Source organism: Danio rerio, chromosome 20 (genome assembly GCF_052040795.2).
Source record: "Danio rerio strain M-AB ecotype USA chromosome 20, GRCz13ab, whole genome shotgun sequence".
Lineage (NCBI taxonomy): Eukaryota > Metazoa > Chordata > Actinopteri > Cypriniformes > Danionidae > Danio > Danio rerio.
Genome location: NC_141040.1, coordinates 50858492 through 50885413, shown reverse-complemented (window position 1 = coordinate 50885413; position 26922 = coordinate 50858492). Strand labels below are relative to the sequence as shown.

At 36.6% G+C, this 26922-nt stretch overlaps 2 protein-coding genes across 4 annotated transcripts in view; both read right to left on the bottom strand.

The window, feature by feature from the left end:
- wdr26b (WD repeat domain 26b) overlaps positions 1-14667 on the bottom strand; it is a 30824-nt gene extending 16157 nt beyond the window's left edge. The window contains 6 exon segments of the mRNA NM_001202442.2: positions 54-210; positions 467-564; positions 683-819; positions 4830-4886; positions 9904-10003; positions 14095-14667. Of these exon segments, the coding sequence (NP_001189371.2) occupies positions 54-210; positions 467-564; positions 683-819; positions 4830-4886; positions 9904-10003; positions 14095-14480 (935 nt within the window). The 5' untranslated portion in view covers positions 14481-14667.
- A 1826-nt stretch (positions 14668-16493) lies between these two features.
- adcy3b (adenylate cyclase 3b) overlaps positions 16494-26922 on the bottom strand; it is a 47027-nt gene continuing 36598 nt past the window's right edge. For 2 of the 3 annotated variants that reach the window (XM_087298718.1, XM_087298719.1), the window contains 6 exons: positions 26146-26304; positions 25732-25878; positions 25350-25466; positions 22305-22431; positions 22093-22217; positions 16494-20138 (listed from right to left, as the gene is read on the bottom strand). In XM_087298718.1, coding sequence (XP_087154844.1) covers positions 19965-20138; positions 22093-22217; positions 22305-22431; positions 25350-25466; positions 25732-25878; positions 26146-26304 — 849 coding nt within the window. In that variant the 3' untranslated portion in view covers positions 16494-19964. The remainder of the gene's footprint in view (positions 20139-22092; positions 22218-22304; positions 22432-25349; positions 25467-25731; positions 25879-26145; positions 26305-26922) is intronic. The other variant, XR_015518908.1, reaches the window with a different exon arrangement.

The following is a 26922-nucleotide window of genomic DNA, read 5'->3' as shown; positions in this document are numbered from 1 at the left end:
CGTGAAAACGCAGAGGGACGTGTGTAGCGGCTGAATGTGTAAGCGCAGCACACCTGCTGCAGACGTGATCCAGCAGTAAGGACACAGAGTCCAGACTGGAGTCCAGTTTGGTGTTGTGATAAAGGCATCGGTCTCTCTGCAGCTCCACGGCCTGTCTGAGCAGAGTCTGCAGCCGTCGAGGAGGCAACATGACGGAGGGTGGCAGGTACGCTGAATAACACACACAAACACAAGACAGATTATCGGAATTATCATATCAGACGTGACAAAATTACCTTCTTAAAGGTCTTGTCCACACAAACATTGGTGTTTTTAAAACTGCACTTTGTTTTTACCCTGTTTCACTGTTTGTCCACATAGACACAGGGTCAGGTGACTGAAAACGAAACTTTACAAAAACTTCGGCCAGGGTGAAGATTTATATACATATGTCCCTGAAAATACATGTGTGCGTTTTTATACTCACTCTGGAGCTTGTCCAATAATCTACATCGTGATCCAGCTCCTTTTCCCTCCCACTCAGCCTTTGCCTTCAGATCCTCAGCATGACTGCACATCAGATAGCTTCAAACACACAGACAATCAGAGTGAGCCATCGACACCCATCACAGCGCAAACTCTCTACACAGCTCATCAGTAATGCATGTTTTAATAAAGCATGTTAATGCGTGCTGTTTAGTACCCGCTGAGCACATGGATTCGATCCGTGTTGTATTTAAGGGGAGTCAACTCCCCTCTCAACACCTGCAGAGCTTCCAGAACTTTCCCGTCCTCCAAATACTCCAGATACTTCTGCTGCAATAGCAGAAACTTCATCCGCTAGAGAGAACAAAGATTCACTTGCTTTATCAGTGATTACACTATAATAACATTCACAAAACAGTCAAAACTAAAGGGAAAGTTCACCCAAAATAAACATTTCCTGTTAATCTACTCACTTGTATGCGTTTAATTTATGGTAGTGACCACAGATTTAACTCAAAATCTTCTACAATGTTCTACTGAAAAAACTACAAAAGTCACCTACATCTTGACTTGACTTGTGGATGAATAAATTAACAGAAAATTTTCATTTTTGGGGTGAACTATCCCTTTGAAACCCTGTTAACACCTGGTAATATGACTAATTTGGTCAACTAGATCACAAGCAGACGAAAGAGACATATTGCCGTTTACACCCACTGCTTGAATCCATCTCTCCTGTCCACTTTTGACCACTATCCTGATTCTTTACATATGAACGTGAAAGGAGAATACAGCAAAACAATAAAGAGAGCAGATCTTTGTTTCGGTTCTGTTCAAGACTATGGCGAACCCCTTAAATTTTATTGTGCTTTTTATATTTTTTTTCACCTTCAAAAAGGGCTTGGTGATTAAATCGCAATAAAAATCACAAATGCAATCGAGCAAAGCAAGGTAAAGTAAAGAAGTACGGTTGTGTCATTAGTGGTGAATCTAGTAGTAAATCTCCCTCCGAAAGCCAGAGGGGGTTCTTGCGGAAACTCCAAATAAAATAAACAGAAGATTTAACTGCTCTCATCGAGTCATCGTGACGTCATGAAGTTAAAAACATTATTATATGTGGTAATTTCACATGCAGCATTTACAGCGGAGAGTTCAATGAGCAGCAACGTAGATAGCAGTATAATTATTTCAATGTTGTTATCAATCGATTAAAGGTATTTTAAAAATCACAAATAAAATCAAAAATGGCCTAGATGCACATTTATTATTTAGGCTATAGCAGAGTCTTAGTAGAAACAGTTTTTTCTAAACTTGATTTCTTACAATTAGGGTTTATAAGTCAGTTCTGGAGCCGGCACCTCATTTGGCACTTTCATGTTGATCAGTGGTCGCGTTAACTGGAAATTTGCCATCAATTTTGTTTTGTTTTAGCAGTGATAGCAAGTCAGAAGGCTGCCTATCATTTTGGCTCGTTAGCTTTTTAGTAGGCGAGGGCTGACTTTATTCAGATAATAAACAAAAATTAAACTGGATAATGCACAAAAACAGTACACTTGACAACACTGAGCCCTTTTGAATGGTTTGTTTTCACTTTTAAAATCTCTATGAAGCTCACTTTTACAGGTATGAAAAGTGGCATTCTGAGACATTCTGCAATGCAGCAGCCTTAAGTTTGGACACTTTTTACTTTTTTTGTGCATTTTTTTAAAAGATGTTTGGGCTGTGATGTTTGCAGTGGTTTAAATGAAACATAGACCTAGTGTGTGCTTAAATCAATTTGAAGTTAAAGAACCTTGAAGTGCTGCAGGTACAATTATGATGTCATGTTATTTTATCATGCTGTTATTTATCCATGCAAAATTAAATGAATGAAAATTTATGTTATTTTTAATGGGTTAAAGGGTTAATTCTGTAACCTCAGAACTTTAAAATGAAAATGTAAACTGAAAGCAAAAAGTTTTTAACTGTCTCATATGATCATTTTATAATATAGTTAAAGAGCTTAAAGAATACGCATGACAGATAATAATAGTTTATGATGACATTTGTTCAATCATCAGTCGCCACGGACAACGCAAAAGTTTACTACAACCTGATGCTGTGTTCACACCACATGGGACATGTACGTAAAATGCATAAATAGACACATTAACATTTTGAGTTTACTTGCTTAATTCGCGCATTTCACAATAGACACTGATTTGTGTCCTGGGCGGGGCTCCTGTCTGCCTGGCGACTCTAGTTTAGTTGCAAAATAGCTAATAGTGATTTTACTGAGAGAGCAGCTGTGCTTTAGGAATGCTGAAAAAAAGCGTATATTCATTCAGCGCCATGTCCGAGTCCACTGGATCCTTTCTGAGGTGCACCCAGCTCTATGAGTTCATCAGCTCTCTAGAAATTAAACCTGGATGGTGGAAGCTTTTAGTGATGCTTCTGACTGAGCTGAGTGAAGTTTGATGAACTGTTGTCTGGTGTCGGCAAAAGGATTTCCCCTCGGGACACAAACAACAGATTCTACGTCATAATTGCGCCCCTAATAGGGCAAGCTCTTGCTTGGTTAACCTGGCGCGGATGTCAGCTAAAGTTCAGTTTTTCCAACTCGAGCGAATCGCTCGATTTCCTCATTAAGCGCATCAAATGCGCAAAACGCTCAACTAACGCCATGTTTTTAGCATTGACTTAACATGTAAATCACTCACGCTTGACGCTTCATCCGTGTCTCATGTGAACGCACCTTTACAGCATACATAGGCTCTTTTACGACAAAATAAAATGCTAATGCTAATGTCAATAAATGTATTCCCCTTAAAATATTAAAATATATTAGTTTGCGTGTTATCTATGCCAAATATTAAGAACACATTTGTTATTTGACTAAATCTTATAATAGAAGTGGCACACACTGTACAAAATGTTGGTTCCCACACAATAGATTTGTGTTGGGACAACATGTAGTTATTTTATTAGTTTTTACAAATTTAGGTTGATTGAACAGATAATAAACCATTAAGTTGTCCCAAAGAAACCTCAAAAATTGTGTGGTTTCAGCTCATTTTAAATAGCAGTTTGAACAAAATGTTGTTGTTTTTTTGAGTGCACCCATTTTTTATATTACACAGTCAGACTCTCTTTTCTGGCTATGCTAGTGGAATGTGATTTTGCATAACTTGTTAGTGTACTACGACTCTTTACAAGTAATGATGCTCCATCTTAAAGAATGAAACTGGCTATTTAATGATATAAAAAGTAAATAAATAAAAAAAATCCCACTTACAAATTCAGACCGCAAGTTTAAATCATGTGAAAACAGACATGGACAATTTAGGACTAAACAAAATGAAAAATAAATGAAGCCCCTTTTATGAACACAGAAAGCGTAAAAGAAAATAGTGTTGTCAAGACACTGGAACTCGATACCAATCTGTACTAAAATTTTTAAAATGTCCATTTCTCGCTGACATTTGAGCGCTGTTGAGCACGTTCATAAACAGCGGTGATTTGCCATTGTGTTCACGTGCTCATCAGAAATGACTGCGATTGGCTGTGTAGGTCATCAGTTCGACGAACTCAAGGCTGTTTACTAAGTGTAGCCACAGATAAAGAGACACTGGAGCGTTTTAAAGTCATGTTGATCAGCTGGTTTGTCTATAAGCTGACATACGAGCATTCCACTGATGAATCGTGACTTTGAAACGCTCCAGTGTTCCTATATCTGTGTTTACATTCAGTAAGCATCGGTGAGTTCGGTGAACTGATGACCTTTACGGAAAATCACAGTCATTTCTGATGAACACGTGAACACAACTGGTTAAAAACGTGCTCAACAGCGCTCAAATGTTAGCGGGAAATAGACGTTTTTAAAATACCAGAACTGATGGGTTTCGAATTCCATTACTGTGAAAACCCTAAAAAAAAAAAAGGTTTTTACTAATCTTGGATCCTATTGACCTTATTCTGTGATTTGGAAGTGCGGACTTCCGATTCAGTTGCCTGAACTGGGATGACTAGAAATAATAAATGGTAGAACACGGTCAAACTACAACTCTAAAACAAGTGTGTTCATGACTATACATAAAAAGTAGAACAACACAATAAGAAAATATCAGTTTGCAACATCAAGCAGCATAATGAGCTGTTTTTAATGTCTAAACATCAATAGAATTGAATGAGACCAGAAGTCTCAAGCCACACAGATTCAAATGGCTGCGGACGCTAGTACAGAAAGAATAAGGTCAATATGATGCCCCTAATTTGTTGACAATACTGCGCATCCCTGTTTCAGAGTGCTTTCTACTGCCCTTGTTCCAGATGAATCTTCAGAAGCGTTCAGCATTAAGAGTGCATGCGGGTCCAGTTGGTCTTACCACAATAGCGTTGGGTGAATGCATCAATGCTTTCAGCTCATTGAGGTCGTTTTCAGCCTGCGTCCCACAAAGAAAAAATTGCGTCAGTTCAGCATTCTCATCCAGCATTTTGAGAGAAAATATACCACCTTTAACCGGAGTAAAACCATAATACAGTCACACATCCATGCACAGTGACAAAACAAGCAACCCCAAATACTTTGAATTAAACATCATGATCCACGGGGTTCCCACTGTAAGCCAAATGGCAAATTCCCTGACTAAAAAGCAGAATTTCAATGAGCTATAATGAATGGAAAAACAGAGCGCTGTTGTGCTTTGAATAATATTAAAATGGTTTTAGCTTGAATATCATTTTGCGGGACTTTTATAGCCACTATGAGAACAACAGTAACTACGTTTAGATGGACATCAGTGATCTAATTATTTGCCTTAATCTGAAGAAAACAATAATATGATTAAGGTGTTTACATGAGTCGGTGTTAGAATGTTTCTGTTTTACATGTTATGCTACATAGTCCGATTAATGTGATTATGTGAGCATTCGACGCTAGTTTCCTCTGGCGTTTCACGCAGTAACAGTCCGTTTTCGTCATGGCACTATATGTGATTTTGGGCACTTCGTTTTTAATTTTTTTCCAACTGCAGTTAATTTCTCACACTACAGGCCCTATCATACACCCGGCGCAATGTGGTGCGACGCAATTGTTGTTTGTTAGTTTCAGCTCGGCGCAAGAGTCGTTTTGACGTTTTGCAGCACGCTGTTTAAATAGCAAATGCATTTGCGCTCATGTGTGCCCATAGGCGTTCTGGTCTAAAAAAGGAGGCGTGTTAAGGCGCATTGCTATTTGAGGAACTATAATAGACTACACAATAGACCAGATCAAAGCAGGTCTATAGTCCAGCTCAGAGTGCATTAGTTGTGCGCCTTGCTTAAACATTTCTTATAACAGACATGATGTACAGCAATACGCAAATATCTTTACAAAGGAAAAAGAATTAAATGATTAAAATATTACAAAAATTATTATTTTCTAGCCTACATAAATAAAAAAAAACACCGCCTTCATGCCTTCTTCATCTCGGGGGGCTTTTTTAGTTTATTCATAACAATTTGCTTTTGTATAATGTTATTATTATTATTAGCAGTATTATTTATTATATGCATATTTATATTTGTTTTCAAAAAAACAAGCTTAGATTTGTCCACCTGTCAGGTTTTAGACCATAGGTGGGACAGCCTGTGTATTAGGAAATAACTCAGTTTTTTGAACACACTTCATTATTATTGTTCATTTATTAGTTTGCTGGAAATTAGAACTGAATTTAAAAATAGTTTTGAAACAAAGCTTTGCGCTTAATAAACAAAATTAATTATGTGTAGGCTATGGATGTCTGTGCGTACAACACGTTTCGTTATCCACGAGAGTGAAAGTAAAGAATGAGGAGGCTCATTCTCGTGCTGTAGATGCTCTGTTTAACCGTTTTCTTTCTAGGGAATCATTCTGTTTTTCCACTTACAAAGTCCGACATGTAAATAGCAAATGTGTTATGGCGCGACGCAACTTAAAGGGTCTTAAAGGGAATGGGAGATGAGACTCTGATTGGTTTATTCTCAAAACACACCTATAACTCATTGAGAGAATAAGCTCTACCCTGTTAGACCATGCGCCGCGGCGAAAGCAGATTTTAAAGTAGCAAAAGTAGTAAGCGGTCCTAAAAGTAGCAAAAGTGGATTCGGACACGCCGTTAATGCTTTTGTGTATATAAAAGATAAATAACCTTTTTTGTGAAAGCAAGAGAGAATCATCCAGCAGTGCTGTTAAAGAAGTCTCAAATGATCAATGACCGCAACACGTTTTATTGCAGAACATTTAAGCTTGTTTCAGAGTTCTTTCATTTTCTTTTTCAGTTGTTTCATTTTTGCAAATGGTTTTATTTAACATGTTTGTTAATAATAAAATCCAGTTTTGCTATTTAGCCTTTTATTTTTATGCAACAAAGTTGCAAACTAATTTGCTCTAAGATGTGGCTGTGCCCTGTGCTCACGCTTCAACACCTGCTGCTGCTGAGAGAGAGACAGAGAGAGCGCAAGAGCAATCAAAGTAATTAATTTTTGTCCAAAAGTGTCGTTGATGCTGATGTAAACAGCTGAAGCTTTCATTTTATTTATAGTTAATTTATTATTATTGATCATTTTATTCAATAATGGAGTTAAAACATGTAATAGGTCTACATTAGTGCGAAACAAGCTAAATATCGTCTTTAAAATCGTCATAGGTTTCAGCTCTCTGCGATATTTTTACGATATTTATAAAATGGTTTATCAGCACAACCCTGGACCTATCATTTTTAAATTCAGCAGAATTTCTGCACAAAATCTCCAAGACGAAAATACCTTATGTGCTTGTTAAATCGCCTCTATAAATAGATGAAGAACTAAAATGGAAAATAGCATTCAAGTTTACCGCTGTTAAATCAGAAGATGAAAAAAACCCAGATCCACTTCAATGGTCTAAACAGTTCCTGAAACCAGAGGCGAGATGTGTGTGCAAACAATTCCTACAGAGTTCATTTGATCCCACAGTGAGCTCTGAAAAGCTTTTTCCTAAAGACTGAACATGATTATGGTTTCTGCCTGTCATCTTGGATGCTCCAAGAAACCGTCCTGTACGAAATACAACATCTATCAAACTTTTTATTTCATTCATTCATTTTCCTTTGGCTTAGTCTTTGATTTATCAGAAGTCACCACAGCGGAATGAACCGCCAACTATTCCAGCATATGTTTTACAATGCATATGTTCTTCCAGTGGGAACCCAGTATTAGGAAATAAACTGTTCTTTATTTCTGCCCACTTAAACTACTTTTCAGACAATATTAGGAGTTCACTTTTCAAACGACCTCACACTATTTAGTTAAAGGTTGGTGATGAAGTTAAAAAAAATACATAAAAGAAAAGAGAAAAGAGTTAGAGAAAAGAACCCAATTTAAAACTGTCCATGCATTCAACATTTTTTTGGGGGGGGGCAGGGGTTAAGCTTTTTTACTATAGCGACTTTCATATCTATACATCAGTAAAAAAAAATAAACAAAATTGAAGTGTAAAAAGGAAAAAAAAACACAAAATTCTGTGGATAGAGAAAAAAACTATTTAAAAACCCAAAATAAAGCTTGTTTTAGGGTTTCAGGGGTTTAGCTTTTTTCCCATAGACTTCTCCATATCTATGGGTGAGCATGGATAGACCTTGATAAACATGACACAGCACATGCAAATTATGGCACATGAGTAATGTGAACATTTACAAGTGAAATAAGATATTTCATGTGGAAAAATGGAACTAACTAGATTGATGAAAAATTGTTTCTAAACTAGTGCCACACATGCTAGTCATTACAGCAATATTCAGTGCAAGTGGAAAAACAGAAAAAATTATATTTTTGATAAAAATTAAAATTGAAAAATAAAATACAAATAAATAAAAAGTAACAAAAATAATGAAATATGAATTATAAAATAAAAAAAATCAATAATATTAATTCAAATGTAAAGTTTAAAATCTATAATTCTAAATCAAGTCAATAAAAGGTGTAAATTAAAGACTCAAACAAAATAAAAATATATACTATGCAATTGGGTTTATTCTTCTGATGATAACACATTATGCTAATTCCCTAGTCACAGACACTTACTATGGTAAAAACATTACATTAGACCAGGGATGTCAAACTCAATTTCTGGAGGGCCGCAGCTCAGCACAGTTTAGTTCCAACCCTAATTAAACACACCTAATGAAACTAAGTCCTTCAGGCTTGTTTGAAACCTAAAGGTAAGTGTGTTGGAGTAGGATTGGAACTAAACTGTGCAGGGCTGCTGCTCTCCAGGAATTGAGTTTGACATCCATGCATTAGACAGTTCCTCCAGGATTTTGTAGGAACATTTTTGTAAAATCTGTGGCTTAAATTGACTGTATGACAGCTTTTCTTAAAACTTATGCCATTATTGGTTTTGTGAAATGTTGATCTAAAGAATCACTAGACGCAAAATCCTGGAGAGACTGATTAGTTATAACCATAACCATGAAGCCAAATCTAAAACTTTACTATAATACGGACACCATGAAATAAAGTGTAAACATTCTGACTTCAAATTATAATAAAATTGACCGCCTCTCCCGACAACAAGATTTAAACTTCATCATTATTAAAATTAAGCCTTTATATCAGGGGCCTCAAACTTAAATTGGCATAAGAAGAGCAGAAAGCAGTTTGTGGAACTTTAGTGTCAATTCTTCTTCTCAATTCGTTTCTTTTTTATAAAACTACAACAAAGAGGGGAAAAGTATGTATGTATGTGTATATATATATATATATATATATATATATATATATATATATATATATATATATATATATATATATATATTCACATTTACTTTAACACAGAGTATATACAGGAATCAGAGAGTGAAATTTAATACCTTTTAAGACCTCTTTTAAGACTCTTTGTATACATATTAAAACCTTATAACCACTTTCAACCGGAAACACTAGCGAGATTTTAACTTACAGTATATTTACTAAATATTAATAAAAGTAACTAATCCAAAACTAAAACATCATTCATATACAGAATAAAAATCTAGCTAATTCATCAGGTTGGCGCCAATACAACTGCAGAAATAAGAGTGTTGGCTTGGTTACTGCATTAAACAAAGCAGCATGATGTCAAATCTAGTAGGATTAAATTGATTTCATTAACTACACACCATCCTGATATTCACAGATTTAATATAGGCAAACTTTAACAAACAACCATACATTGCGTAACCAAAAATGATATCAAATTTAATACCTTGCAAAATAACATTTAAGACTTTTTAATGGCCTTAAAATTCTCTACATTGATTTATCAACTTCTAATACTTTTTAAGACCCTGTGGACACCCTGTAACATGTTCAAATTTTGTGACTTCACGACAGTGATAGTGATTCAAAAATAAATGTTTATAACGTTTATAATAAATGTTTTCTGCTTTACATGCAAGTTGCGTATGGATTGAGAATCCTCACCTTGTCCCATTCACCTTCCATGACGTGGTTTCGAAACTTTGTAGCTGATGAATGCTCCAGTCTGCAGCCCGATTCCTGCATCAACAAATCCACCGTCTGACTGGAAACAGAGACAGACATAAAGACAAATAAAACACTTTTCATTTATTAAATAGCATAATTATACCTTGACTGTTTCCATGTTCAGTCTTTCCCTTGCAGAAACTAACAATAGTTTTACTGCAGTAAAAGAGTAGCCACCATGTTTTTTTTTTGGTGCACTGATTAACATTTGCACATGCACACTACAAGTCTCATGGTTAAAATATGATAAGCACAGCAAAACCATGGTTTAGTTGTGGTTACAATTTTTTTTTAATTAATGTCAATAACTATATATTTTTATTCGTTGTTAAACGCATACAAATAAAATTCAATATTTGTAAAATGACCGTGCGTTTTCTTCTACTGTTCCAAAACTCTGGAACTCACTCCCTTATATTTTTAGGCACGCAGAATCTTTTTAAGAGTTTAAAGCATCCCTGAAGCCTTACTTTTTTAGACTTGCCTATTTGTGAGGTGTGTGTGTGTATTTTTGCATCGGTTTTATATTTACAATGTTTCTGACTTGTTTTATTCTTTATAAATTAATATTTTTTATCCTCTGCATAACTTTTTTTCCTGCTACCCTTGTATTTTTAGAGTTTTGAGAATTAAAGGTGCAGAAGTTGATTGTCTTCAGAAACATCTTTTGTTTGTTGTGCTGGTTGAAATTCACTTCACAATGATTAAAGTAAATGATCTAAATGTATTTATATGTATTTTTAAATTCTGGGTGAGGCAGAAAACTAAAAAACTGTCCATCCAATTAAAATTTGTCTGGCCGACAATTCCCATAATTCTGATGAGTAGCCCAAACTGTCTGTCAACAAATGTAGATTTACACATCTGCACAGCCTTTCATGCAGATCCGCCGTTTGCACGTGCACACGAGAGAGTGACAGTGGTAAAAAAAAAAAAAAAAAAAAAAAAAAAAAAAAAAAAATGCTGAATCAAAATTTTAAAAGAACCTGAATCAATATTGGAGTTACTTTTGCACATTGAGGAAAGCATGACACCATGGCTGAACTATTTCCTTTAGACAGGTAATGTTCTCTGTTTTAAAACTATTTTAGTCACGCAAAGCTGACGTAGATTGTGTGGTTTTACGAATGGGTTATATGCACAGTGTTGCGAAAGATTGATGTGACTATTTTCAGTTTTATACAGCATCGATAATGTATAATTTATTTAGTTTAACAACAAATCATCAGCAATTAGCGCTATTCCGCCTAGCCTGCTTTACTGGGGTGAAGTTGGTTTTATATTCACATCACATTGATTCATTTTTGCACAATAACAACCTGTGCCGCGCTGAGTACCTGTGTTCGCTCTGAATCAGCATGCAAGTTTGGCTTGGTAATAAGTGTAATTCCTGAACGTCGCAGGCCAAACACTAAGCATACAGTAGTTGCTTTAGGACAAAGCACATGAGAGAGTGAGCAGCGATCCTTGCATGCATGAGATATTACACATTATGAAAAAATCTGCTTGCTACACACCTGAAAACGTGCTAGATATAATACAGTTTTTCCATCAGAATAGTAGTACTATGAAGTTTTCAAACAGGCGAATGACATGAACTAGTGAGTTGTCTGTTGTAATCTTTACGGTGCGCGTTCGTGATATCAGGAGATGTGGCTTTGGACAGCAGGGGAGCGACTGTGTTTCTAAAGCATTTTTAATTTACATCGGAGTACTGCTTGCATCCCATCTTGCATAAAGAATCTTAATAATGGAGTAAAGCTGGTACCATATTCATAAAAATCAGACCTTTTCTTTAATAATTTAATTTCAGCAAAGTATTTTTGCACATTCTACATAGTGAAATCATATTAGCAGCCAGTGGTGTAAAGTAACAAGAAAATAACTGTAATTGAGCAGTTTTTCTCAGAAATTGTACTAAGTAGTTTTAAAATGGTGTACTTTTACTTTACCTTGAGTACATTTTTAGTGATGTATCTGTACTTTTACTTCACTACTTTAATTTTCTTCAGTCCTGTGGTTCCTGTCCAATTAAATCACACACAGAAGATAAATCGCATCATAATGAACTACCTCAAGACATGGGCGATTTATAATTGAAGTAAACTGTTTGGAAGCATTAAAAGTTTCCAATATGTCCAACATCTTTACACACAATGACCCAGAGACTGTTTAGATGCATGTCACTGATGAGAAGATGACATAAGTTTACTGTATGATGACCGAACAGCCTTAAACACCCAGCAGGCACAAGATGTCAACATGACATCAGATTGATGTTGTAGCCTGACGTCAAGGAGACGTTGTGTAGACAAAAGAACCCAACGTCATGCCAATGTCATTGTCCATCCTAAAATGAACCAAATATCAATGTCTAATGATGTAACAGCTTGATGTTGTGTGGATATTACCACTATGACGTCAATTAGATGTTATATTTTGGTTGCCATACATGACTAATAAATGCCAGTATTTGATGTCAATATGACATTGGTTTAAGATGTTGGATTTTGGGCACTTTCTAACACAACCTAAAAATCAACCAAATACCAATGTCATTATTGGACATCAAAGTAGCGTTGTCCTTAGACATTGAATTTTGGTCACCTGACATCACAAACTAAATCTAACCTAATAACGTCTTATGATGTTGTGTGCCTGCTGGGCAATAACTAAACGCACTACAGAATGTTACGTTTACACACAGATGCACAAATTACATGTAAATGCATCAGATTTTTACAGCAAAATACTCACTACTCTTGGGTACTTTTGAACGCTCTACTTTTTACTCATATTTTGAGAAATATTTACAACAGACACTTTTATTTGCACTACATTATTAGGCAAGTAATGGTACTTTTACTTAAGTTGGACTTTTCAGTACTCTTTCCACCACTGTTAGCAGCCAATGACTATCAAAGTACAACATTGTTTACAGTCGATTAAATAGTGCTAATGTTATTTTGAAGTCATACTTGCATGCGATTCCAAACCGAATATTTAAAGTAAACAATTTAGAAAGCATGTCACAGGTGGTCACTGTACACAAATAAACGAATGTGGGCATATAAAACCAACTTTATCTAATAGAGTTAATTATTAACAAGTTGCATCTCTAATATTGATTATTGTCTCATAAATGTAACAAAACTAGCAATCTTATTAAATAAAAATAATCACCATTAAAATGTATTTTGTGTATTTGTGTGATTATAACAGCTGACAGCAGATAAACTGGACTCTTATGTCACATGTTGACTTACTTTGACATGCAGTAGCCCAGTTTTAGGTGAACAAAGGCAGACGAGCTCAAACATGTTGATGAAGCTGACTGCAGACAGGTGAAGGTTTCCAGAACAGTGTGAAAGTGTTTTCAATGCAGGGTCTCACTGAGTGACGTCATGCTATGATTACAAAAGAGAGTGTGTGTGTGTGTATGTGTGTGTGTGTGAGGGAGAGAGAGGGGGAGGGGATGGATGTTTTCAGTTTTCTTCATGTTTTCGTCTCATCTTGTAAGTCCAGACCTCATTTGTGTGTGTGAGTGTGTGTGTGTTCAAACACACAGATTTTGACGCAGATTATTCAGGATTCATGTTCAGTGCTTGAATCTGAATGGCAGCTGATGACTTTAGCAGATCTTCACTAAAATTAGATGCAGGCTTCTTTCTAATGTAAACCAGCTGCTACACACACACACACGCATTCCAGGGCCGCCATTAAAAAGCATAGAGACAGAGAATGTCATAATGATTTGATGTCATGTTAACACGCATAAACAAAGCGCTGACATTAAAAAGACGCAAGATTTTAATAAATCCATCAGCATATTTCACAATAAATATGCCTTCGGCCGCTGACAAAGATATGTCACAGCAGCTGTCATCTGTGACCGCATCATTCTTTGTGTGCATCAGTCCGATTACGAGTTGAATAATACAAATGTGTGCAGTATGTTATAATAGTGAGATGTTTTGGACTGTCATAAATTACGATGCTTAAAAATCGATGTTGTTCACTCGCTTCGTCGATCACATAACGTCTGCGTGCTTGCGCTCGATCTGTCAAACCGGGTTGAACCAGAACCGACTCGGCCCGGTTGTGCTTCTGGGTTACCGCGACACTTACTTCAGCCCTAACCCGTGCAGATGCTGTCCAATAAGGCGGATCACGTCCTCCTCCGCCTGGGACAGCCGCTTCTTTTTCTTCAGGGATCCTGAACCCGTCCCGGAGGCCCCCGATGCTGAGCCCGCATTGCTCTGGAGGCCGTTGGCATCTCCGTTTTGTGTGTTCGCGGGGTGGTTCTGCTCCTGTCCGGTCCCGTTTGACTGCATGTTTGCGCCGGTTCGGCTAAGGTGGGTCGCTGACAGTAGGCCTGCTGAAGCCCCGGGCTCTCCTACTCCCTCCGCCGCCGAGGCTCGGTGCTTCTTCCGCGGGGGCGGCGACGCTCCACCGGTGTCCGAGTCGGAGGAGGAGGAAGCGGAGGCCAGAGTTTCCTCACCGAGAGCGGCCGTGGTTAGAAGCCGGTGAAGCCCGGTGGAGGGAAAGAGGCGTCGGGCTCCCGCGGTCCAGAGCGAGTTCCGTGCAGAGGGTCGTTCGTGTTGTTGTTGTTTCTCTCCAAACAGCTGCAGATCTAATGGCGTTCAGACGCTCTGACGTCACCGGACATTCCCCCGCTGCCTCACTTCCGGCCGGTGCTCCAGTCAAAAGAGGGCGCACATAAGTTAGAATCTTACTGAAGAGAATATTAATTCACCATTAATCATAATTATTTATAGAGGTCACAGATTATCTATCTATCTATCTATCTATCTATCTATCTATCTATCTATCTATCTATCTATCTATCTATCTATCTATCTATCTATCTATCTATCTATCTATCTATCTATCGTAGATTAATAAAAAGTCAAGACATTTTATGTTGCTTAAACTTATTTTAAATAGTTAATCTGGTTTTAAGTAAAATTTTTAAGTTATACAAAGTTAAACTTCATATTTTAGTTAGTTTGATTGATGTAAGTTCATAGTACTGATGAGCTGTCTGAACTGTCTAAACTGTCTAAGTTAACAACAATTTTCTTCTCTTAAACTCAGACAAAACAGAATTATTACTTATTGGGCCAAAATCCTGTACACAGCAGATCTCGCAACTCGATCTGCAATTAGAGGGATACAAAGTTAGCGTTAGCTCTACTATAAAAGATCTGGGTGTCATATAAGACACCAATTTAACTTTTGAAAATCATATTTCTCATGTCACAAAAACTGCCTTCTTTCATCTGATAAATATTGATAAAATTACAAAGTATGCTATCCATCTCAGATGCAGAAAACCTAATCCCTGCTTTTAGGACTTTTAGGCTGGATTACTGGAGCTAATGCTGTTTGCTGGCTGCCCAGCATCCTCTACTAACAAACTTCAGCTAGTACAAAATGCAGCAGCCAGAGTTCTTACCAGGTCTAGAAAATATGATCATATCACCCCAATTTTATCCCCCTTACACTGGCTGCCTGTTAAGTTCTGTATTGAATTTATTGCTTCTTACATATAAAGCTTTAAATAATCTAGCTCATGTTTATCTAACCAACCTTCTGTCTCGTTACAATCTAACCTTGGTTTCTTTCGAGGTTTTTTCCTCACTTTCGCCAACTGGTGAAGTTTTTTTCCTCGCCACTGTTGTCACTGGCTTGCATGGTTCTGAGCTAAACTGAATTTAAACTCTGAAAACTGGACTGACACAGTTTCAATCTACTAGAACTTCCACGTTAAGCTGCTTTGACACAATCCACATTGTAAACGCAATATAGAAATAAAGGTGAATTGAATTGAATTATATATTTACAAATTCACTAATAACATTAAAGCCATTTTATAATGACATTTACATTCTAGCTAATCTGTGTCAAAGTTAACAATTGGGCATTTACCTAATAGCACATTTAATAGTATATAATAGGACATTTACCTTTTTAACATCAAATTATAGAATCTAAATAACCTTAAGAATGCTAAGTATTTTAAAGTGTTTATGGCTATTTGCATTATTATGCTATTATATAGTGCTTATATAAACAGTGGCAAAAATGATCTCAAAATGACAATAATATCAACAATTTCTGACAATAAGTCACACAACAATAATTCCTTATTGTGACAGGCCTACTTCAACCGTCAAATAATTTCAAGTTATGTATTAATATTCTTGTCAGCATTACTACCCTACACTCTCAGAAATAAAGGTACGCGAGCTGTCACTGGGGTGGTACCTTTTCAAAAGGTACACATTTGTACTTAAAGAGTCCATATTAGTACCTCAAAAGTATATATTAGTACTTAAAAAATTTAAGAAGAACACCTTTGTACATTTTAGATACTAATATGTACCCTTGAGGTATTAATATGGACCTTTAAGGTACAAATTTGTACCTATTGAAAAGGTACCACCCGTGACAGATCAGGTACCTTTATTTCTAAGATTGTACTAAATCATTAAATGTATTATTAAAACACAACAAGAAGAAAGTCAAGTTTGGCTCTGTTTAATGTACCTTGTTAAGAGTCATTAAAACATTTCTCCCATTTTGATAAACAATAAAACACTGAAAACGGCATAAAATGCTAAAATCCACTAAATCTACTAAACAGAGCCATAATAATCTGATCTATAACCAAGAGTTTGACAGAATAAACACAAGACATACTGAATGTTATGAGTGAAAGCAGTGAAATATCAGACAGATTGAGCTACTTATGTTTGATTGTTAAAAATGCCATTTAGTAAATAAAAATATGCCAATGAAACTGTCCGTGTGATGATCGCAGCTAAAGCTATCGATAAAATAAAAATAACTGCTTCTGTCAATGCTCTCTTAATAGAAAAAAATTAATGATATACAACATATCTCATGTCATTTGTTCATGATCCTGCTCATTTAGACTTCATTGTATGTGCTGGATAAAGCCAACAATAACAATCATTCATTACAAATGACAATTCGTTGTTTAATGTGACCTAAGTTTCCCAGCCTTATCATATTAATGCATACCTCTCTAAAAATTCTGGGTTGTTGACTTGTCGGAACCCATAACTGGGTCAAATATGGACAAATCTGTTGTGTTAAAAACGTGTCAGTAAAATATAATTTAAAAAAATTAACCCAATGGGCGGCACAGTGGCTCAGCGGTTAGCACTGTTGCCTCACAGCAAGAAGGTCGCTGGTTAGAGTCCTGGCTGATTCAGTTGGCATTTCTGTCTGGAGTTTGCATGTTCTCCCCGTGTTGGTGTGGGTTTCCCTTCGGGTGCTCCGGTTTCCCCCACAGTCCATACACATGCGCTATAGGTGAATTGAATAAACTAAATTGGCCGTAGTGTATGAGTGTCTATGGGTCTTACCCAGTACTGGGTTGCAGCTGGAAGGCCATCCACTGTGAAAAACATATGCTAAATAAGTTGGCGGTTTATTCCGCTGTGGTGACCCCTGATGAATAAAAAGACTAAGCCGAAGGAAAATTTATAAATGAAACTAAGCCAACATTAGGTTTGTCCTTATTTAACCCTAATATTGTGATATGACACCCCAGCATTTTTTCAGAAAATACGCTATTGATCAGCATTTTAGCGTAGTTTGGGTTTAAATATGAAAAGCATAACAGAAAGCGCATTTGTGACCTGTCACAATGATTGTAGTGTGTGTTTTTAAAATACAATAAATGACAGATTTTTCAGGGATAATACAACCTTTGGCTGTGAATGTGTCTGAAAGAATGCTTCACTTTTTTTAAAATAAAATTTTACAACTCAGCTAGATCTAAACAGTTGAGTTTGACCCCTTTGAATCCATTCAGCCAATCTCCTTGTCTTATGAGTAGCATTTTAGCATAGCTTAGCATAGAACATTGAATCGGATTAGACCATTAGCATCTCTACTCAAAAATTTAACAGAAATAGTTTTGATCATTTTACTATTTTAAGTTTGACTCTTCAGTATAGTTACATCGTGTACTAAAAGTAATGGACAATTAAAGTGGCTATTTTCTAGGCTGATATGGTGAGAAACTATACTCTCATTCTGGTGTAATAATGATTAGCGTTTTGATTATTACACCAGAATAAGAGTATAGTTCCTAGCTGTATCACTATACGTATACAGCGAATACGGAAAGTATTCATAGCGATTCAATTTTTCCTCATTTTTTGTTTCAGCCTTATTCCAAAATGGATTAAATTCATTTGTTTTCTCAAAATTCTACACACAATACCCCATAATGACAATGTGAAAAAAAGAGTTTTTGAAATTGTTGCAAATTTATTACAAATAAAAAAACCTGAAAAATCAGATTTACATCAGTATTGACAGCCTGTGCCGTAAAGCTCTACGTTGAGCTCAGCTACATTCTGTTTCCACTGTTCATTCTTGAGATGTTTCAGCAGCTTCATTGGAGTTCCCCTGTGGTCAATTCAGTTGATTGGACATGATTTGAAAAGGCATACAGCTGTCTATATAAGGTCCCAGGGTTGGCAGTGCATGTCAAAGCACAAACCAAGCATGAAGACAAAGGAATTGTCTGTAGACCTCAGAGACAGGATTGTCTTGAGGCTCAAACCTGGGGAAGGTTACAGAAACATTTCTGCTGCTCTGAAAGTTCCAACAAGCACAGTGGCCTCCATCATCCGTGAGTGGAAGATGTTTAACCACCAGGACTCTTCCTAGAGCTGGCGGGCCATCTAAGCTGAGTGATCAGGGGAGAATGGCCTTAGGAAGGGAGGTGATGGTCACTCTGAGCTCCAGCGTTCTTCTGTGGAAAGAGGAGAACCTTACAGAAGGACAACCATCTGTGCAGCAATCCTCTAATCAGGCCTGTATGGTAGAGTTGCCAGATGGACGTCACTCCCCGCCTGGAATTTGCCAAAAGGCATCTGAAGGACTCTCAGAGTCAGATAATAAGAAACAGAATTCTCTGGAACTCTTGGAACTCTTTGGAGTGAATGCCAGGCGTTACGTTTAGAGAAAACCAGGCACCACTTATCACCAAGCTAAAACCATCTCTACAGTGAAGCATGGTGGTGGCAGCATCATGCTGTGGGGATGTTTTTCAGCAGCAGGATCTGGAAGACTAGTCAGGATAGAGGGAAAGATGAAGGCAGCAATGTACAGAGACATCCTGAATGAAAACCTGCTTCAGAGTGCTCTTGACCTCAGACTGGGGCGAAGGTTCATCTTTCAGCAGGACAAGGACCCAAAGCACACCGCCAAAATATCAATGGAGTGGCTTCACAACAACTTGGTAAATGTCCTTGAGTGGCCCAGCCAGAGCCCAGACCTAAATCCTATTGAACATCTTGGGAGATATCTGAAAACTGTACACCGTCGCTTCCCATCCAACCTGATAGAGCTTGAGAGGTACTGCAAAGAGGAATGGGCAAAAATTCCTAAAGACATTTCGAGAAGTCTTTAAGTTTAAAGGGTCTTTTAAATATCAATATAAACAAAGGAGGCTGAGAACAATATTAATTTTCAATCAAAATTTCAGACGGCACTTAGAGGTTTTGCATCTGAACTTTTCATTTATAACTTAATTTTCTGTTGGTTTCAGTACATGATGTAACTTCAGAAGGATCAGGCTTTAAATAGGAAAATTATCTAAACCCTTTGGTTATTTTTGGGCAGATGCTAATGGTTTAATCCGACTCAATGAACTATGCTAACCTAAAAGTGCTCCTGCTAGACCCGGAGATCGGCTGATGGATTTAAATGGATTTAAAATTGATAAAACTCACCTGTTTAACCTCTAGTTGAGCTTTTAATAAACCTATTTTCAAAATAGTGCAATTTTAATTCCTCTAAATGTGTAATTTTCCTTTTGGGTAGTGCATGAGCTGCAGACTTCACAGTAACCCACTGTCCCCTTTCCACTTTTATGTCAACAAAATGTGTAAAAGCCCTATAAAAGTCATATAAAATAAAGCAACAGTGTCCTTTCTTTCTTCCTGATCTCAAGATTTGCCTTGTATCTGATGTGGGAGAGTCATGCCGTTCGTCTTCTCGACAGGGTCTTTGCCCTTCATGAAGAAAGTCAGCAGTTCTCCTTTTCCTTTGACATAGATGGGTCCTCTTCTGACGAAACGAAAACCGTACTCCTTCAGGATGTTATAGCAGTCCTCCACCACCTGTGGAGGAACAACACAAGAAAAGACTATTACAGAGATGCAAAGAACATTCCTGATGTGTGCCTTAAAGTTGTTTTTCGAATTGTGACACAGTTCCTTGAGAAACAAAATAATAGATGAGAAAACAGTGAGTGTGGCTTGTTTTTTCTACTGCGAGCTGATTGGATGTAGTAAAGTAGGCATTTCATTCAGAAAGATTGGGATAAGGGTTTGGGGAGCGTTATTACAGCCTAGCAGACACCTCCTCCTCACCATTTCTGTTAGGTGTAAAAACTGTCGGTTGGAAAAGTATGGTTAGGTATGTTAGCCATGCCCCTAAATAATCTCATCATTTAACTGAAAACAAACAGGAAGAGCATTTTCAGATTACAATTTTAGATTACCTGCACAGAATAATTGTTCACCACAAAACTAGCAATGTGAGCTAACAAAATCAATATGGTTAGTTTTGATTTAAGTACATGAAATCAGGCTAGTTTTGCCATTACATGTCATTACATGCTATTATTACAGTGACTCAAATCATAAGTGAACGCTAACACATACAGTATACGTAGGATTGTATATGTGGCTGAAAGAGAAAGTGGATGTATGTGTGCTTATACAAATGAGTGTTATTCAGAAGATGTATGGTGTCTGACATGCATCTGATAAAAGTGTGATACTATTTGAGACATAAATAAAAGATAAGTAAAAAACGAAGAAGAAAAAGATATAAAGTGTGGATACAGACTTTACAGGCCACTTTATTAAGTATGTCTTACTAATACTGGGTTGACCCCCTTTTGCCTACAAAACTGTCTTAAACTTTTGTGGCATAGATTCAACAAGGTACTGGAAATATTCCTTAGAGAGTTCCATATTGAACTCCATATTGATATTGACATGATAGCATCACACAGTTGCTGCAGATTTGTCGGCTGCACATCCATAATGCCAATCTCCCGTTTCCACCAAATCCTAAAGGTGCTCTATTGGATTGAGACCTGGTGACTGTGGAGGTCATTTGAGTACAGTGGCCTGTCTCCTCTGACCTCGGGCATCAACAAGGCATTTGCGGCCACAGAACTGCTGCTCACTGGATATTTTCTCTTTTTCAGACCATTCTCTGTAAACCCTAGAGATGGTTGTGCGTGAAAATCCCAGTAGATCGGCTGTTTCTGAAATACTTAGACCAGCTCGTCTGGCTCCAACAACCATGCCATGTTTAAAATCACTTAAATCACCTTTCTTCTCCATTCTGATGCTCGGTTTGAACTGCAGCAGATCGTTTTGACCATGCCTACATGCTTAAATGCATTGAGTTGCTGCCATGTGATTGGCTGATTAGAAAGTTACGCTAATGAGCAGTTGGACAGGTGTACCTATTAAAGTGGCCGGTGAGTGTACACTGTATATACACACATCAACGCTATATATATATATATATATATATATATATATATATATATATATATATATATATATATATATATATACATACATACATACATACATACATACATACATACATATAAAATTATAATAATAAATATCAATAATCATTTAATATGTTATATAGTAAATATTAAACACATTTATAATAAACATTTTATAATATATAGTACAATATTTTAGCTTTATTAAAGAAAAAAATATAGTAATACACACATAATTACATGAAATATTAATTATTAAATATTTTCATAAAGATTTAAGAAATCAATATATTTGATTAATACTTATTTAATATAGTAAATATTAAATCCATTAAATATGTTTACAATAAAATGAAAAAAGTACACGTGTTAAGACTGTCAAAAGGTCCATTGTTTAAAAAAATCAAATAATAAAATATAGAGCAATATTAAAAATATTGACATAAGAATGTCCAGCCAAACATTAAATACTTACATGAAAATAAAAGTCTTCAATTAAACACTCTACATATAGATATAAATAATGCTTTTATTACCTGTATGTTTCCCATAACCCCAGTGGACTCCATACGGCTGGCCACGTTCACAGTGTTTCCCCAAATATCGAAATGAGGTTTACGAGCGCCGATAACTCCAGCTAAAACACTTCCCTTATTCAGACCTGATGATAAAACACACATAAACAGCACGCCCAAACCACACATGCTCAAATAACACAGAGCGGTAGTTCAGACAGACGTTTGCTCACCGATGCGCAGCATGAAGTTATTGAACGACTGCTTGTTTAGATTTCCAAGCATCACTTTCATAGCAAGCGCAAAATCTGCCAAATCAGCGAAGTGTTGCCAGCGATCCAGGAGGGACTGATCCTCTATCTGTATCACACACACACACAAGTCATAATAATCATCATAATTATAAATATGTCACAAGCTCAATGTATGCACATTTTAACTTTGAGTCAGCCAGCCTTAGCGCTTTCCGGTGAACTGTGTGGGAATATAAATTTATATAATCTTGTTCCAAATTAGCATTAATCTATATATAACTGAAAAATAATATTCTTTATTATTTTTTTAATTAGCCCATTTCATTCAAACTCTAGCTAAGGTGTGACAGACCTTAAAATATTACAAAGTGATGCAAATGCTAAAAACATAATCTCAATGACTCTGCTTTTGTCTTTTGAGTGATACTTTCAAGCTGGTCAACTGGCTGGACGGGTTCTAATTCCAGTACACCATTTGCACACATTGTTTTCATGCTAAAAGGTATCGTGAATGGGTACCCTGCTGACAACAACAATTCATTTGCATGCTTAGTTTAGGTTTGTCCCCACCTCTCTGTAAATGTATAAAAACTTGATGTCTGCTCTACTAGTTCAGAGTTCTTTCGATGATGCCACAGCGACGCTGAGATACTTAAAGGATTCTGCTTTGAAGATACCCGAAAGTTCTCCCTGGTTTTTGGCTCGTCTTAGAATTTCACAACAGTTTTGGTGCCGTGACCCGGATAGAGAAATTCACAACAACTGTCATGCAGAATCGGCACGTTTAAGATCAGATTTTTTTTAAACTCAGCAATCTTCACTGTCTGATTGATATACGATATAAAGTCTGTCTCAGACTGGACAAGAAGCACTGCATTAAATTATATTTTTCCCAGCCATGTCTTTAAAATACGGAAATTTGATCTACCTCACTATTTTCAATGGAGTTTCTCTGCTAGCCTGCTGCTTCTAACGCCACTTGCTTTTAAACGGTCTTTCATCTCGTTTAACTAAATGAATGCTTGAGTTTATTCATTCGATTGTATTTTAATTACATCACAACATCGATGCTGTAAAAGGTAGCTTATGAAATTGAAAACAGTCACATAAACCTTTCACTGCAAATTTATCACTGACTGAAAAAAACTAGCTGTGCATAGACCCTATTACAGTCTACCCAGGAATTTTTTTGCGTTAAAAAGAATCTAAAGGCACGTTCACACCAAGCACGATAACTATAACTATAATAAATGTAATAAATACAATACATATATTTGAGTCCACACTGACAAATGACAACAATCTGTTATTTTTACTGTATTTTTTTGGTTTTCATTTGGCATTACCTCCTTGTAACCAGCAGATGTACCCAGTGTGTTACTAGCGCAGCGGCAAATGAATCTTTAAAACTTTAATTAGATGTTAGTATCAGTATGTTGGTTTTAAAAATATCTTTAATGCAGAGTTTAGAAAGCATGATTTTCAAAGCAGTCGTGTCACGAATGTTTTCACACTGCATGAGCATCTGGGCTTGCGTTCAATCGCAGCTATGTTTACACTGCAAGATGGATCGTTGACAGGGGTTTCACACTGCATGACTTTACAATAGGAAGAATCGACGACAACTTCGTCCAAACCATGTCTCACAACCAAACACAAGCAAGAAGCGACATGGAAACAATGCGAGGTCTTGTAATATATGTTTCGTTATTAACTAATGAAAAAAAGAAGGCTTTAGTGGGGTAGAAAGTGTACTTATTTTGCTCACCTGGATTTAAAAGGGAATTAACAGTTTTTCCTCAATTTTTTTCTTTTTTGGCCCGGTTGTGATATTGCTCAGATGACATGTCAAACACACACAGGTGCTCCTGTCAAATTTACACTAGTTTTTCCTCCATTTCAGGGGTCCAAATTACGGAGACCCGAAAGGTACGTGATGGTGGGAAAAAAAATAGGTGGAAGAAAAAAAAAATGAGTGATAGGAAAACGTTTTAAAGTTTTTGTTTGCGTTCCCTCGCAAAGATGTTTTGTGTTATCTAGCAAAACTGTTTCTCCACAAGGACTTCCTGATCACTTCATTCATGTTAACCCTCCTGTTTTTGCCGAAATTCTCACGTATTTTACCATTCTATCCCACTTTCTTTACATTAAAGCTGTGCGTCGATCGTCGCCTTTCATATGCAACCTCTGAACCAGTGAAGTATAAGCGCTGACAGAAACGCTCCGTACAATAAACTCATTCCAGATCAGCTCACTGGCAAAGCTGTGATTAAACAAAAGGCTATTGGATGTTTTTCTTTAAGGGGAGGAGCTACTTCCCCCGCCCTCTCTTCATGTTTCAGTAGAGATTATGTCAAGCATTGAATAAAAAAAATGCACCATTCTGAACAACTCGTATAGTACGTCATATTGACACATACTATTTGCATTTCAAGTTTCTATTGAGATATTAAAATTAAGCTTTGAATGTCTGTGATTTAATTATATTAAATCATCACACTAAAAATACAATCTTTTTTGGTATTACAGTATTACAGTTGGTATTACTATAAATGTATAGTTAGTCTATGTTAAACCACCCACAAATGCCCACGACTCACTTTCATTTTCAGTTTCTCAAACAGGAGAGAAACCCATTTCGCGCTTTTGTAAGACATATCTAAAGTAAAGTTATGTTTTTGCCAATATAAAGTTAAGTTTTGATAGCAGGAAGTTGCTAGGCAACAGAGGCACACATATATGCAAAGTCCCAGGAAAAAGTAGCACGCATCTAAAATGCATGTCGTTATTTTGATCGCTATGGTAGTTCTTTGTAGAAATAAGGAATCTTATTTGTGTTTTGTCATTTTAATAAAATAACAATATTAGAAGGAAAATAAAAACATATTTAGTCAAAGTCAGGGAATTACTGATTTGTGTTTTATATCAACAAAGTTATTAAATTGCAAAAAAAAATGACCACCTCGGTAGTTCTGGTGTTAAACACAAAATTGCTTGGTGTCTAGTGCGTGTTTTCGGTTTTACCTTGCGGTCAGTGTATCCATTAGTGTTGCTCTCCGGTGTGACTCCTGACGCTGCCATGTATGTGCTGCCGATGGTCTTGATCTTTGTAATGTGGCGAAATTCGGTGCGATCCAGAAGCTTTACATAAGAAAAAAAAAACATTGCACACTTAAAGATCATCTTTTTGACATATAAAGTAAACAAATTTCTTTTTCGTGTGAGGTCAAAAAGTAGTTTTAAAAGGCTGTGGCGATATTTCGAATCAGCGACCTACTTGCTGTGAGGTGCTATTATTGTTTATAATTTTTTTCGTAGTACCTTTGGACAAGAACTCATGGCACATTCTTTGTAAAAAAAAATGTCAATAAATAAATAAATAAAATGAAAAACTAGAGCGACTCACGCTGTCAAAGTCAGAGATGATCTCATTAAGGATTCTCAGGCATTCAAGCCCTCCATTGTTTATACTCTCCTCTGTGTAAAAGTCGGAGAAGTTGGGAATAGAGGCAAACATCACGCCGATCTCATCATACGACTGACTGTAAAGCTCCTGCAACAGACAAATAAACATCAGTCCCACGTTTATTAAAGGGACAGTTCAGAAATGTCAATTCTCAATTATGAAATGTAGACTCTTAAACATAAAAAAAATAAGAACTGTGAAAGTTAAATCAAAGTCACATTTAATTAAAAAAACAAACATATTAACTAAATGTTTATTAAATTTTTCATTATGAAAAAAGACAGAATTGTAAAAATAAAGTCACAGTCATTTTTACTTTTTCATCCCATGACAACAAACTAGTTTTATGCACACCTCATCTCGCTTCTTGGAGCCCAGGAAGTGTTTGGCCACGTGTTCGGGAAGCATATTTGTGACCAGCGCCTCGTTGTATGTCCTCATTTCATACACTTTCTCCTTCTGATCACTCACCTCAATTTTCCACAGAAAGAGCTTACGAGACTGTCTTTCCACCTGACACGGGGACAAAAGCCAGAACTAGCATGCCAGAGCAGATTTATAGATAGACTGTATATATATATAGACAGTTGAAGTCAGAATTATTAGCCCCCATGTATATTGTTCCCTAATTTCTGTTCAAGGGAAACAAGTTTTTTTTTCTAAACATAATAGTTATAATAACAAATATCTAACTAATGCAGATTTCTTTTATCTTTGCCATGATGACAGTATATAATATTTTACAATTTTTTTTAAAGATACTAGTATTCAGCTTAAAGTGACATTTAAATGCTTAATTAGGTTAATCAGGCAAGTTAGATTAATTAGGCAAGTCATTGTATAACGGTGGGTTGTTCTGTAAATAAATGTAAAAATGCAACCCAGACTCATTCTGAAAACATACCTCTATATACATTTCTGGAAGCTGCCAAATACGTCCCTGGCAGTGCTTAATTTGTGAATTGCGAGGTCCCTGAACAGATTGGGGTAACGGATCCGCCATGTTACCCAAGGATGTAGAGGTGCCGCGCACGAGATGGAGCTGTTGGATGGCGGTGGAGTGTCGCAGACAAAAGTGAAGATCGGGGGGATTTGTCACGGAAGAAAGTGAAGGGGGTTGGGGAGTTGCGG